Genomic DNA, 15,810 nt, shown 5'->3' with positions numbered 1-15,810 from the left:
CCCCAACCGATTGTGTTTTTTGTTAGTTTATTTGCGTTGTTTGTAAAAAAAAAAAATTTTTTACTTATTGTGTACATAATATTGCCGCTACCGTCTCTAACGACCGAAAATTACTTCTGGACATCAGGACTGCGATTACTCACCACGGACTGGCAGAATCCTTTTTTTCCATTAACGAGTCTGACGAGCCCGACGCGAACAATATACTGCTTTCTCGGGAACAGGCCCAGATCGCCGTGAAGAGGAGGCGGAGAAAAAGGGGCCAGAGGGTGGGGCTGCCTTTTGAGAATTCGTAGGCGATCGAATAAAACCTCACTTCCTTACATTCTGCTAGCAAACGTGCAATCTTTGGAGAATAAAATAGATGACCTACGCGCAAGATTAAACTACCAACGGGACATTCGAAACTATAATATCTTATGCTTCACGGAGTCGTGGCTGAACGACGCCACTATCAACATACAGCTGGCTGGTTATACGCTGTGTAGGCAGGATAGAACAGCAGCGTCTGATAAGACAAGGGGTGGCGGACTATTTATTTTTGTAAACAACAGCTGGTGCACGATATCTAAGGAATTCTCAAGCTATTGCTCGCCTGAGGTAGAGTATCTCATGATAAGCTGTAGACCACACTATCTACCTAGAGAGTTATTTGTATTTTTCATAGCTGTTACATACCACCTCAGTCAGAGGCACTAAGACAGCATTGAATGAGCTGTATTCCGTCACAAGCAAACAAGAAAACGCTCACACAGAGGCGGCGCTCCTAGTAGCCGGGGACTTTAATGCAGGGAAACTTAAATCTGTTTTACCAAATTTCTAATCAGCATGTTAAATGTGCCATCGGAAGGAAAAAAACTCTGGACCACCTTTACTCCACACACAGAGACGCATACAAAGCTCTCCCTCGCCCTCCATTTGGCAAATCTGACCATAATTCTATCCTCCTGATTCCTGCTTACAACCAAAAATGAACGCAGGAAGCACCCGTGACTAGATCAATAAAAAAGTGGTCAGATGAAGCAGATGCTAAGCTACAGGACTGTTTTGCAAGCACAGACTGGAGTATGTTCCGGGATTTCTCCGATGGCATTGAGGAGCACACCACACCAGTCATTGGCTTCATCAATAAGTGCATTGATGACGTCGTCCCCATAGTGACCGTACGTACATATCCCAACCAGAAGCCATGGATTACAGGCAACATCCGCACTGAACTAAAGGCTAGAGCTGCCGCTTACAAGGATGCCCTTCGACGAACCATCAAACAGGCAAAGCGTCAATACAGGACTGAGATCGAATTGTACTACACCGGCTCTGATGCTCGTCGGATGTAGCAGGGCTTGCAAACCATTACAGACTACAATGGGAAGCACAGCCGAGAGCTGCCCAGTGACACGAGCCTACCAGATGAACTAAACTACTTCTATGCTCGCTTCGAGGCAAATAACACTGAAACATGCATGAGAGCACCAGCTGTTCCGTGAAGAAGGTGTGATCACGCTTTCCGCAGCCGAAGTGAGTAAGACCTTAAAACAGGTCAACATTCACAAGGCCGCAGGGCCACACGGATTACCAGGACGTGTACAGCGAGCATGCGCTGACCAACTGCAAGTGTCTTCACTGACATTTTCAACCTCTCCCCGTTCGAGTCTGTAATATCAACATGTTTCAAGCAGACCACCATAATGCCTGTGCCCAAGAACACTAAGGTAACCGGCCTAAATGACTACTGACCCATAGCACTCACGTCTGTAGCCATGAAGTGCTTTGAAATGCTGGTCATAGCTCACATCAACACCATTATCCCAGAAATCCTAGACCCACTCCAATTTGCATACCACCCCAACAGATCCACAGATGATGCAATCTCAATTGCACTCCACACTGCCCTTTCCCACCTGGACAAAAGGAACACCTATGTGAGAATGTTATTCATTGACTACAGCTCATCATTCAACACCATAGTGCTCTCAAAGCTCATCAATAACCTAAGGAACCTGGGACTAAACACCTCCCTCTGCAACTGGATCCTGGACTTCCTGACGGGCCGCCCGCAGGTGGTGAGGGTAGGTAACAACACATCTGCTACACTGATCCTCAACACAGGGACCCCTTAGGGGTGCGTGCTCAGTCCCCTCCTGTAATCCCTGTTCATTCATGACTGCACGGCCAGGCACGACTCCAACACCATCATTAAGTTTGCCGATGACACAACAGTGTTAGGCCTGATCACCGACAACGATCAGACAGCCTATAGGGAGGAGGTCAGAGACCTGGCCATGTGGTGCCAGGACAACAACCTCTCCCTCAACATGATCAAAACATGGGAGATGATTATGGACTACAGGAAAAGGAGGACCGAGCACACCCCATTCTCATCGACGGGGCTGCAGTGGAGCAGGTTGAGACCTTCAAGTTCCTTGGTGTCAAATCAATTTATATAGCCCTTCTTACATCAGCTGATATCTCAAAGTGCTGTACAGAAACCCAGCCTAAAACCCCAAACAGCAAGCAGTGCAGGTGTAGAAGCACGGTGGCTAGGAAAAACTCCCTAGAAAGGCCAAAACCTAGGAAGAAACCTAGAGAGGAACCAGGCTATGAGGGGTGGCCAGTCCTCTTCTGGCTGTGCCGGGTAGAGATTATAACAGAACATGGCCAAGATGCTCAAATGTTCATAAATGACCAGCATGGTCAAATAATAATAATCACAGTAGTTGTCGAGGGTGCAACAAGTCAGCACCTCAGGAGTAAATGTCAGTTGGCGTTTCATAGCCGATCATTAAGAGTATCTCTACCGCTCCTGCTGTCTCTAGAGAGTTGAAAACAGCAGGTCTGGGACAGGTAGCACGTGTCCACATCTCTAACAAACAACTAATATGGTCCAAGCACACCAAGACAGTCGTGAAGAGGGCACAACAAAACCTATTCCCCCTCAGGAGACTGAAAAGACTTGGCATGGGTCCTCAGATCCTCAAAAGGTTCTACAGCTGCACCATCGAGAGCATCCTGCCTGGTTGCATCACTGCCTGGTATGACAACTGCTCGGCCTCCGACCGCAAGGCACTACAGAGGGTAGTGCGAATGGCCCAGTACATCACTGGGGCCAAGCTTCCTGCCATCCAGGACCTCTATACCAGGCGGTGTCAGAGGAAGGCCCTAACAATTGTCAAAGACTCCAGCCACCCTAGTCATTGACTGTTTTCTCTGCTACCACACGGCAAGCGGTACCGGAGCGTCAAGTCTAGGTCCAAGAGGCTTCTAAACAGCTTCTACCCCCAAGCCATAAGACTCTTGATCACCTAATCAAATGGCTACCCAGACTATTTGCATTGCCCCCCCCCCCCCCCCCCCCTGTCTCTGTTGTTATCATCAACGCATAGTCACTTTAATAACTCTACCTACATGTACATATTACCTCAACTAACCGGTGCCCCTGCACATTGACCCTGTACCTGTACCCCCCTGTAAATAGTCTCGCTACTGTTATTTTACTGCTGCTCTTTAATTACTTGTAACTTTTATTTCTTATTCTTATCCATATTTTTTTTAACTGCATTGTTGGTTAGGGACTCCTAAGTAAGCATTTCTCTGTAAGGTATGGGTCCTGTTGTATTAGACACATGTGACTAATACAATTTGATTTGTCAGACTTAACTTGGTGAACTTGACAAACATTACTTGACAAACATTACTTGACAAACTGCTCACCAGCCTGGCACATCGAGTGGAGCAGTCAGTGATGATTTTGGAAAGGCATTTCTTGTGACATATCAATTTGCAAGCTAAACAAAAGAAGAGAGGAGAAAATAACACAATGATAAGATCTCGTCTAAATTCTGTTCAAATGTTCTCTTCTATATTCTAATTCTGTTCAAATGTTCTCTTCTATATTCTAATTCTGTGTTCAAATGTTCTCTTCTATATTCTAATTCTGTGTTCAAATGTTCTCTTCTATATGCTAATTCTCTGTTCTAATTTTCTTCTATATTCTAATTCTCAGTTCTAATGTTCTCTTCTATATTCTAATTCTCTGTTCAAATGTTCTCTTCTATATTCTAATTCTCAGTTCTAATGTTCTCTTCTATATTCTAATTATCTTTTCAAATGTTCTCTTCTATTTTCTAATCATATGTTCAAATGTTCTCTTCTACATTCTAATTCTCTTTTAAATGTTCTCTTCTGAACTCTAATTATATGTTGTAATGTTCTCTTCTATATTCTAATTCTCTTTTCAAATGTTCTCTTCTATATTCAAATTCTATGTTTAATGGTGAACAACAGATAGCCACTCACCGCTGCACATGTAGGCCTTCTCCATGCCCCAGATGTAGAAACCACACAGGTCACAGGACTGCCTGATGTTGACCTGGTACGTACTAAACATGTGACCTAAAGGGCTGTCGAGCTGGAAACACACAACACACATCATTCAAGCCAGACCATTGACCTGGGATGCATTGACCTGGGTTGTGACACTGATATTCTGAGATTCAACTTAGTGTTGGTCGCAATGAGCCAATTCAACTTGGTGTTGGTCACAACGAGCCAATTCTACTTAGTGTTGGTCACAACGAGCCAATTCTACTTAGTGTTGGTCGCAACGAGCCAATTCTACTTTGTGTTGGTCGCAACGAGCCAATTCTACTTAGTGTTGGTCGCAACGAGCCAATTCTACTTAGTGTTGGTCGCAACGAGCCAATTCCACTTAGTGTTGGTCGCAACGAGCCAATTCCACTTAGTGTTGGTCGCAACGAGCCAATTCACCTTAGTGTTGGTCGCAACGAGCCAATTCCACTTAGTGTTGGTCGCAACGGGCCAATTCACTTTAGTGTTGGTCGCAACGAGCCAATTCAACTTAGTGATGTCATAATGAGACAATTTAACTTAGATGTCATAATGAGACAATTCAACTTCGATGTCATAATGAGACAATTCAACTTAGTGATGTCATAATGAGACAATTCAACTTAGATGTCATAATGAGACAATTCAACTTAGTGATGTCATAATGAGACAATTCAACTTAGTGATGTCATAATGAGACAATTCAACTTAGTGATGTCATAATGAGACAATTCAACTTAGATGTCATAATGAGACAATTCAACTTAGATGTCATAATGAGACAATTCAACTTCGATGTCATAATGAGACAATTCAACTTAGTGATGTCATAATGAGACAATTCAACTTAGTGATGTCATAACTTACACATTTTTTCTTTTTCGTCTTTGGCTTGTTCACGGTCTGCAACAAATAGAAAAGTAGATCAGACGTGGAATACATCTCCGAACCTCTTAAAATTACACCTACAACTGATGTTTTACACTTCTAAAAACTATGTGTACTGCTGCTCTGGAGCATTCAAAAAAAGTCAAAGATAAAGTCAAAGATACTGTAGGTCAAACCCAAAGATGTGTGTCTGTGACATGTCTGTGTACCTGCATGTGTGTATATAGTATCCGCGTGTGAGTGGATGTGTCTGACTCAGAACTACCTTGACCGGCCCAAACCCCTCTCGTTTGATCTCTCCCCGTATGAAGCCGTCCAGGATGGACTGGAACAGGTTGACCACCAGGCTGACCTCAGTCAGCTGCTTGGCGCCAGCATGACTGGACACACAGTTGTGGTAGCCCGACATCAGGACTTTATAGCTGATATGGGGCTTCTGTTGACCAGGGGAGGGTAGAGGACAGAGTTAATGAAGGGTGTGGGGGTGTTAGGATATACAGCACATGCCAAATGTTCACACCAGTGCTGTGCTGAAAAATAAACGCTGAGAATAAAAATAATTGGTGCTCCAAAGTGCTTTATAAAGCACTTACCGTGTGTGTACTCCTGGCCCTAGTCAAGCTCTCTATATATACACTGTTGATTTGGCTTCATCTCTTTTTCAAGACAGTCTTCTAAACTTGAATAGTACAACATGCATACTTTATTATGAACAAACCTAAAAGCTCCATACAACCATCTCCTCTGGTGCCAAGGTCAGGAAGTAAACTCACCAAGACGGAGTACATGCCCTTTATGGTCTCTCTGAACTGCATGGTGGCTGTAAGGAAGATTCTCTCTGTGGCTGACAGCTCCTTTACCCTGGTCCTCAGATCGTTTACCTGGGAGGTATAGGAACGTACATTATTTCATAGTAGTAGTCTACTATTCAAAATAGCCTGGATTCAACTTTACAATACTCTGCAATAAGAAGGGTAACTGGTAGCAGCCGGCAACCTTTCTAAAGATGTGACAGACAGACAGACAGACAGACAGACAGACAGACAGACAGACAGACAGACAGACAGAGCGAGAGACAGACAGACAGACAGACAGACAGAGCGAGAGACAGACAGAGCGAGAGACAGACAGAGCGAGACAGAGCAAGAGACAGACAGACAGATAGAGAAACAGAGAGACAGAGAGAGAGACAGAGAGAGGGACTGAGCAAGTTAGTCAGTCAAAACCTGCTCATGAAAGACCCTCTGAAGACTAAGGCTTTGGTAGCCTGGAACCAGATCAGTTTGGTAGCCTGGAGCCAGATCAGTTTGGTAGCCTGGACCCAGATCAGTTTGGTAGCCTGGACCCAGATCAGTTTGGTAGCCTGGAGCCAGATCAGTTTGGTAGCCTGGACCCAGATCAGTTTGTGGTGCTTGAAAATGACTTTGCAAGTCAACACAAATAGATGTAACACCAGGCTAGAGATCCTAATGAACTCGGAAACACTCCTGAGGCTGAGGTGAATACAGGTGAGTGCCAGACAGGTATCCCACCTGGGTCCCCAGGAACTCATCCAGGTGTCGGAGCTCGTCGGTGTCGGTGATCTCCCGTTCCAGAGAAGCATTCCACTGCTCGGAGACCCGCGTGGCTCGGCTGATCCTGATGGTGGTGTTACCATGCCCTTCACTGTTGTTACCACGCCGTCCTGTGGACAGGGAGGAGGTAGAGGTGGCTATAGGTAAGGATATGTGTGTGTTTAGACAGATAGAGAGTGGTTGAGATTATACCATTGATCACTAGATGGTAGTAGAGGAGAGACAGGATGTGAAAGGTACTAAACTAGTTTTCATCATAGCAACAGTCTAAAGGTGGACAACACAGTGAGCAGTATCCTGTAGGGGGTGGGACTACAGTACCTCCTTTCCCAGATGGTGCATTCTCATTGGTCACCATCCCGTACGCATTTATCTGTGACTTTTTAGTCGGCCGTTTCCTCCGAAACTTACTGAAGATGCCAAGCCTGTGGAACACAAAAGGGTTAACATGTAACCATGACAAAGAAAACGCAGCAACGCTTTCCACACTCGGTCCAGGCAAAGATGATCTATTATATTGACAAGATGTTCGAGTTACCGCTCTAACAACGGAAATATACGTCCTCAATAATGGAAGGCAAGCGAGAGGAGGCGAGATCAGGTGGGACCATTCTAGCCGATGAGAGGGTACAGTAGATACACGTGTGAACAACAGGCATAACTAGGTCATTTCTTCCTCAAAGTTGCCAGAATGCCAGTTGCATCCACATCTATGTAACAGCCTAAACGTTACAAAAACGTATATTTGATTTAAAAATAAGCCTCACGTAATTCGACTCTCTCGTAGAACTCCATACAAAAATAATGACATACAATATCATATATCTAGTCAATATATGGACAATAACTCCTGTGTCCCAGTTGGCTGAATGGCCTTTACCTATCAGGAGTGGTCGGCTGGGATTGGCTGGAGTCTCTGCGGGTTATGCTCTCATGTGGGAGGCTGAAACTAGCCCCGTCCGTGGAAATATCAAAAGATTTCGGAAACTGAGAGATAAAACAAAATCACTGAACATCTGAGATTGTATGACATGACACAACACAATCCGGGGGGGGGCGTTATTAACAGGTAACACGTGAGGAGTGTTGGTGCCTAGAAAGGAAACTATTAAAAGGGACAGTGCAACATTTTGTCAAGGATCAGTTGAAAATGGGTTTTAGTGCAAAAATGTTGCACTATCACTTTAAGAACAGAGAAGTTTGTTTTCAGATAATCCCCTTTCACCAGCATCTATAGGGGTATTAGTAGCACATAAATCCCAGGCCCGGCAACACCAGAGTTAGTTAGTTAGCCTGCAGCAGCCACCACATCCTTAGCACAATAAAGTCTTTCCTCCCCCTTCCTTCTCCCTACAGAGAGCTCTCATAGTCTCTCCCCCTTCCTTCTCCCTACAGAGAGCTCTCATAGTCTCTCCTCTTCCTTCTCCCTACAGAGAGCTCTCATAGTCTCTCCCTCCTCCCTACAGAGAGCTCTCATAGTCTCTCCCCCTTCCTTCTCCCTACAGAGAGCTCTCATAGTCTCTCCCCCTTCCTTCTCCCTACAGAGAGCTCTCATAGTCTCTCCCCCTTCCTTCTCCCTACAGAGAGCTCTCATAGTCTCTCCCCCTTCCTTCTCCCTACAGAGAGCTCTCATAGTCTCTCCTCTTCCTTCTCCCTACAGAGAGCTCTCATAGTCTCTCCCCCTTCCTTCTCCCTACAGAGAGCTCTCATAGTCTCTCCTCTTCCTTCTCCCTACAGAGAGCTCTCATAGTCTCTTCCCCTTCCTTCTCCCTACAGAGAGCTCTCATAGTCTCTTCCCCTTCCTTCTCCCTACAGAGAGCTCTCATAGTCTCTCCCCTTCCTTCTCCCTACAGAGAGCTCTCATAGTCTCTCCCCTTCCTTCTCCCTACAGAGAGCTCTCATAGTCTCTTCCCCTTCCTTCTCCCTACAGAGAGCTCTCATAGTCTCTCCCCCTTCCTTCTCCCTACAGAGAGCTCTCATAGTCTCTCCTCTTCCTTCTCCCTACAGAGAGCTCTCATAGTCTCTTCCCCTTCCTTCTCCCTACAGAGAGTTCTCATAGTCTCTCCCCCTTCCTTCTCCCTACAGAGCTCTCATAGTCTCTTCCCCTTCCTTCTCCCTACAGAGCTCTCATAGTCTCTCCCCCTTCCTTCTCCCTACAGAGAGCTCTCATAGTCTCTCCCCCTTCCTTCTCCCTACAGAGAGCTCTCATAGTCTCTCCCCCTTCCTTCTCCCTACAGAGAGCTCTCATAGTCTCTCCCCCTTCCTTCTCCCTACAGAGAGCTCTCATAGTCTCTCCCCCTTCCTTCTCCCTACAGAGAGCTCTCATAGTCTCTCCCCCTTCCTTCTCCCTACAGAGAGCTCTCATAGTCTCTCCCCCTTCCTTCTCCCTACAGAGAGCTCTCATAGTCTCTTCCCCTTCCTTCTCCCTACAGAGAGCTCTCATAGTCTCTCCCCCTTCCTTCTCCCTACAGAGAGCTCTCATAGTCTCTTCCCCTTCCTTCTCCCTACAGAGAGCTCTCATAGTCTCTCCCTCCTCCCTACAGAGAGCTCTCATAGTCTCCCTCCCTTCCTTCTCCCTACAGACAGCTCTCATAGTCTCTCCCCCTTCCTTCTCCCTACAGACAGCTCTCAGTCTCTCCTCCCCCTTCAGGGAGCTCAACAGACTCAACAGCAGCAGCAACAACAACTACAGAGCTAGCCCCAACTATCTTTGGGCTAATAGTGCTGGAATGTAAAGTATACACAGATTGACTGACATTGTCTCAACATTGTGACAAGAGAAAAAAAAAGTCAGAAAGAGAGACCCATCCAGCCACTGTGCGTGTCGAGATGGCAACCTGGCAGGAGATGGTTGTGACTGGCCACTGTGTGTGTTTAGATGGCAACCTGGCAGGAGATGGTTGTGACTGGCCACTGTGCGTGTCGAGATGACAACCTGGCAGGAGATGGTTGTGACTGGCCACTGTGTGTGTTTAGATGGCAACCTGGCAGGAGATGGTTGTGACTGGCCACTGTGTGTGTTTAGATGGCAACCTGGCAGGAGATGGTTGTGACTGGTCACTGTGCGTGTTTAGATGGCAACCTGGCAGGAGATGGTTGTGACTGGCCACTGTGCGTGTCGAGATGGCAACCTGGCAGGAGATGGTTGTGACTGGCCACTGTTCTGATTAGATGGAAACCTGGCAGGAAATGGTTGTGACTGGCCACTGTGCGTGTCGAGATGGCAACCTGGCAGGAGATGGTTGTGACTGGCCACTGTGCGTGTTTAGATGGAAACCTGGCAGGAGATGGTTGTGACTGGCCACTGTTCGTGTTTAGATGGCAACCTGGCAGGAGATGGTTGTGACTGGCCACTGTTCTGTTTAGATGGAAACCAGGCAGGAGATGGTTGTGACTGGCCACTGTGCGTGTTTAGATGACAACCTGGCAGGAGATGGTTGTGACTGGCCACTGTGCGTGTCGAGATGACAACCTGGCAGGAGATGGTTGTGACTGGCCACTGTGCGTGTCGAGATGGCAACCTGGCAGGAGATGGTTGTGACTGGCCACTGTGCGTGTTTAGATGGCAACCTGGCAGGAGATGGTTGTGACTGGCCACTGTTCTGTTTCTCTGGTCTGCAGAAGAGCAGCATGAAGTTGTAGAAGTAGGTGCTTGCAGAGTGCAGAACACTGCAGACCCATTCAGCTGCAGTGGTGACAGGATATGTCTGTATAGACATACACAAAGTCTGCACAGGAACAGAGTCAGTCACAGTGACAGTGTGCCAGGGCCCGTAGTAGTATTCCATAGACTCAGGCCGGTTGGTCCCTGGACCCGGGGTTATGAGGATGGACGTTGACTGCTGATTGGCTGGACTGGCCCATCCCATTGAGGGGGAGGGGGTAACTCCAAAAACTCATTCTCCTGAACATCCCCAAGGTTAAACATCAACACGTTGTGGGCGGAGGCTAACCCCTGATTGTGCTTGGGTTGCTTGAGGTAGAGCACCTTGACCTATGATGGTCAGGAAAGGTCGATAAGCACGGATGAAGTAAGGTGAGGGACAGATATCCCTCACTGTCACAAGGCTGTGCTCAGTAGGAACAAAACAGGAAAAATATTTTGGAAGAAACGCAGGAGAGGAGGTAGCCTGGCCAACTGCCAATAAGAATGTTTGTTTTCTGAAGAGTGGGATCTATCCATCCTACTGACCATCTGAAGAGTGGGATCTATCCATCCTACTGACCAGCTGAAGAGTGGGATCTATCCATCCTACTGACCAGCTGAAGAGTGGGATCTATCCATCCTACTGACCATCTGAAGAGTGGGATCTATCCATCCTACTGACCGGCTGAAGAGTGGGATCTCTCCATCCTACTGACCAGCTGAAGAGTGGGATCTATCCATCCTACTGACCATCTGAAGAGTGGGATCTATCCATCCTACTGACCATCTGAAGAGTGGGATCTATCCATCCTACTGACCGGCTGAAGAGTGGGATCTATCCATCCTACTGACCATCTGAAGAGTGGGATCTATCCATCCTACTGACTGGCTGAAGAGTGGGATCTTTCCATCCTACTGACCGGCTGAAGAGTGGGATCTATCCACCCTCTGACTGGCTGAAGAGTGGGATCTATCCATCCTACTGACCATCTGAAGAGTGGGATCTATCCACCCTCTGACTGGCTGAAGAGTGGGATCTATCCATCCTACTGACCATCTGAAGAGTGGGATCTATCCACCCTCTGACTGGCTGAAGAGTGGGATCTATCCATCCTACTGACCATCTGAAGAGTGGGATCTATCCACCCTCTGACTGGCTGAAGAGTGGGATCTATCCATCCTACTGACCATCTGAAGAGTGGGATCTATCCATCCTACTGACCAGCTGAAGAGTGGGATCTATCCATCCTACTGACCAGCTGAAGAGTGGGATCTATCCATCCTACTGACCATCTGAAGAGTGGGATCTATCCATCCTACTGACCATCTGAAGGGTGGGATCTATCCATCCTACTGACCATCTGAAGAGTGGGATCTATCCATCCTACTGACCGGCTGAAGAGTGGGATCTATCCATCCTACTGACCATCTGAAGAGTGGGATCTATCCATCCTACTGACTGGCTGAAGAGTGGGATCTCTCCATCCTACTGACCAGCTGAAGAGTGGGATCTATCCATCCTACTGACCAGCTGAAGAGTGGGATCTATCCATCCTACTGACCAGCTGAAGAGTGGGATCTATCCATCCTACTGACCAGCTGAAGAGTGGGATCTATCCATCCTACTGACTGGCTGAAGAGTGGGATCTTTCCATCCTACTGACCGGCTGAAGAGTGGGATCTATCCATCCTACTGACCATCTGAAGAGTGGGATCTATCCATCCTACTGACCGGCTGAAGAGTGGGATCTATCCATCCTACTGACTAGCTGAAGAGTGGGATCTATCCATTCTACTGACCAGCTGAAGAGTGGGATCTATCCATCCTACTGACTGGCTGAAGAGTGGGATCTTTCCATCCTACTGACCAGCTGAAGAGTGGGATCTATCCATCCTACTGACCATCTGAAGAGTGGGATCTATCCATCCTACTGACCATCTGAAGAGTGGGATCTATCCATCCTACTGACTGGCTGAAGAGTGGGATCTGTCCATCCTACTGACCAGCTGAAGAGTGGGATCTATCCATCCTACTGACCAGCTGAAGAGTGGGATCTGTCCATCCTACTGACCAGCTGAAGAGTGGGATCTATCCATCCTACTGACCGGCTGAAGAGTGGGATCTATCCATCCTACTGACCGGCTGAAGAGTGGGATCTATCCATCCTACTGACCGGCTGAAGAGTGGGATCTATCCATTCTACTGACCAGCTGAAGAGTGGGATCTATCCATCCTACTGACCAGCTGAAGAGTGGGATCTGTCCATCCTACTGACCAGCTGAAGAGTGGGATCTATCCATCCTACTGACCGGCTGAAGAGTGGGATCTATCCATCCTACTGACCGGCTGAAGAGTGGGATCTATCCATCCTACTGACCGGCTGAAGAGTGGGATCTATCCATTCTACTGACCAGCTGAAGAGTGGGATCTATCCATCCATGGGTGTGTCAACATCAGTAGCATGTTTAGACATAACACTGCACATACAGCAGCCCTTTACGTAGCATCTTAGCTTTCTGTGTAGGTGTGACATGTAATGTAGCAGCACCTCAGTTGTAGAGATGTGATATCTAGAGATGTGGGTTGTAGAGATGTGCTATGCCATGTTGTGGTCTTAGGTCTCTCTTTACGCCGTGTTGTGGTGTCTCTCTTTACGCCGTGTTGTCTCTCTTTACGCCGTGTTGTGGTGTCTCTTTACGCCGTGTTGTGGTGTCTGTCTCTCTTTACGCCGTGTTGTGGTGTCTGTCTTTACGCCGTGTTGTAATGTCTCTCTTTACGCCGTGTTGTGGTGTCTCTCTTTACGCTGTGTTGTGGTGTCTCTTTACGCCGTGTTGTGGTGTCTCTCTTTACGCCGCGTTGTCTCTCTTTACGCCGTGTTGTGGTGTCTCTTTACGCCGTGTTGTGGTGTCTGTCTTTACGCCGTGTTGTGATGTCTCTCTTTACGCCGTGTTGTGGTGTCTCTCTTTACGCCGTGTTGTGGTGTCTCTCTTTACGCCGTGTTGTGGTGTCTCTTTACGCCGTGTTGTGGTGTCTGTCTCTCTTTACGCCGTGTTGTGGTGTCTGTCTTTACGCAGTGTTGTGGTGTCTCTCTTTACGCCGTGTTGTGGTGTCTGTCTCTCTTTACGCCGTGTTGTGGTGTCTGTCTCTCTTTACGCCGTGTTGTGGTGTCTGTCTCTCTTTACGCTGTGTTGTGGTGTCTCTCTTTACGCCGTGTTGTGGTGTCTCTCTCTCTTTACGCCGTGTTGTGGTGTCTCTCTTTACGCCGTGTTGTGGTGTCTCTCTTTACGCCGTGTTGTGGTGTCTCTCTTTACGCCGTGTTGTGGTGTCTCTCTTTACGCCGTGTTGTGGTGTCTGTCTCTCTTTACGCCGTGTTGTGGTGTCTCTCTTTACGCCGTGTTGTGATGTCTCTCTTTACGCCGTGTTGTGGTGTCTCTCTTTACGCCGTGTTGTGGTGTCTCACTTTACGCCGTGTTGTGATGTCTCACTTTACGCCGTGTTGTGGTGTCTCACTTTACGCCGTGTTGTGATGTCTCTCTTTACGCCGTGTTGTCTCTCTTTACGCCGTGTTGTGGTGTCTCTCTTTACGCCGTGTTGTCTCTCTTTACGCCGTGTTGTGGTGTCTCTCTTTACGCCGTGTTGTGGTGTCTCTCTTTACGCCGTGTTGTGGTGTCTCTCTTTACACCGTGTTGTGGTGTCTCTCTTTACGCCGTGTTGTGATGTCTCACTTTACGCCGTGTTGTGGTGTCTCTCTTTACGCCGTGTTGTGGTGTCTCTCTTTACGCCGTGTTGTGATGTCTCTCTTTACGCCGTGTTGTGGTGTCTCTCTTTACGCCGTGTTGTGGTGTCTGTCTCTCTTTACGCCGTGTTGTGGTGTCTCTCTTTACGCCGTGTTGTGGTGTCTCTCTTTACGCCGTGTTGTGGTGTCTCTCTTTACGCCGTGTTGTGGTGTCTCTCTTTACGCCGTGTTGTGGTGTCTCTCTTTACGCCGTGTTGTGGTGTCTCTCTTTACACCGTGTTGTGGTGTCTCTCTTTACGCCGTGTTGTGATGTCTCACTTTACGCCGTGTTGTGGTGTCTCTCTTTACGCCGTGTTGTGGTGTCTCTCTTTACGCCGTGTTGTGATGTCTCTCTTTACGCCGTGTTGTGGTGTCTCTCTTTACGCCGTGTTGTGGTGTCTGTCTCTCTTTACGCCGTGTTGTGGTGTCTCTCTTTACGTTGTGTTGTGGTGTCTCTCTTTACGCCGTGTTGTGGTGTCTCTCTTTACGCCGTGTTGTGGTGTCTCTCTTTACGCCGTGTTGTCTCTCTTTACGCAGTGTTGTGGTGTCTCTCTTTACGCCGTGTTGTGGTGTCTCTCTTTACGCCGTGTTGTGGTGTCTCTCTTTACGCCGTGTTGTGGTGTCTCTCTTTACGCAGTGTTGTGGTGTTTCTCTTTACGCAGTGTGGTGTCTCTTGTTGTGATGTGTGTTTTGTCCTACATTTTTGTGATATGTGATATGCAGAGATGTGACATGTATTGCCGTAACAGTGTAACGGGAGTAGAGTTATGACAGTATCAGAAAACAGTACCTCAGAATGAGAAAACAGTACCTCAGAATGAGAAAACAGTACCTCAGAATGAGAAAACAGTACTTCTGAATGAGAAAACAGTACCTCAGTGGCGAAGGGAGAGCTGTCTGACACCGACCCAGAGTTCCTGAGTTTTCAGAGAGAAATGTGAACTGTAAACTCTTTGTTAGAATTCAAGTAATATCTATAAGATATTGATGAAAGATACAATAAGAGAATGGGGAAACTCAGTGGCCAGTTTATTAGGTACACCACCCATTCACTAAAATGGTTCGCTCCTACAGACAGTGAGTCACGTGGCCGTGGCTTGCTATATAAAGCAGGCAGACAGGCATCGAAGCTTTCAGTTAATGTTCAATTTGAATGTTAGAATGGGCAAAACGAGTGACCTAAGCGTCATTGAGCGTGGTATGATCGTCAGTGCCAGGAGCGCCGGTTCCAGTATCTCAGAAACGTCCGGCCTCCTGGGCTTTTCACACACGATAGTGTCTAGGGTTTACCAAGAATGGTGCGACAAACAAAAACCATCCAGTCATGCGAAGTCCTGTGGGCAAAAACAGCTCGTTGATGAGAGGTCAAAAGAGAATAGCAAGAATCGTTCAAGCCAACAGGCGGGCCACAAACAGACAAACAACGACGCAGTATAACAGTGGTGTGCAGAACTATATCTCGGAACGCACAACTTGTCGGGTCCTTGTCACAGATTGGCTATTTGCAGCAGACGACCACACCGTGTTCCACTCCTATCAGCTAAAAACAAGAAGAAGCGGCTCTAGTGGGCACGCCATC

The 15,810-nt window shown here is 47.4% G+C and overlaps 1 protein-coding gene across 2 annotated transcripts in view; it reads right to left on the bottom strand.

Annotated features, from left to right (window-relative positions):
- The window catches only part of LOC129813577 (unconventional myosin-IXb-like), an 85,989-nt gene that overhangs the window by 14,722 nt on the left and 55,457 nt on the right, over positions 1 to 15,810 (bottom strand). Inside the window, exons 25-33 of one of the 2 annotated variants that reach the window (XM_055865897.1) lie at positions 15,106 to 15,148; positions 7,690 to 7,796; positions 7,131 to 7,234; positions 6,768 to 6,946; positions 6,009 to 6,116; positions 5,501 to 5,671; positions 5,215 to 5,250; positions 4,297 to 4,408; positions 3,712 to 3,785 (exon numbers count right to left, since the gene is read on the bottom strand). In XM_055865897.1, coding sequence (XP_055721872.1) covers positions 3,712 to 3,785; positions 4,297 to 4,408; positions 5,215 to 5,250; positions 5,501 to 5,671; positions 6,009 to 6,116; positions 6,768 to 6,946; positions 7,131 to 7,234; positions 7,690 to 7,796; positions 15,106 to 15,148 — 934 coding nt within the window. The remainder of the gene's footprint in view (positions 1 to 3,711; positions 3,786 to 4,296; positions 4,409 to 5,214; positions 5,251 to 5,500; positions 5,672 to 6,008; positions 6,117 to 6,767; positions 6,947 to 7,130; positions 7,235 to 7,689; positions 7,797 to 15,105; positions 15,149 to 15,810) is intronic. The other variant, XM_055865899.1, reaches the window with a different exon arrangement.

The sequence above is a fragment of the Salvelinus fontinalis genome, chromosome 17, assembly GCF_029448725.1.
Source record: "Salvelinus fontinalis isolate EN_2023a chromosome 17, ASM2944872v1, whole genome shotgun sequence".
Taxonomy (NCBI): Eukaryota; Metazoa; Chordata; class Actinopteri; order Salmoniformes; family Salmonidae; genus Salvelinus; species Salvelinus fontinalis.
This window is presented reverse-complemented; position numbering and strand designations above follow the sequence as displayed.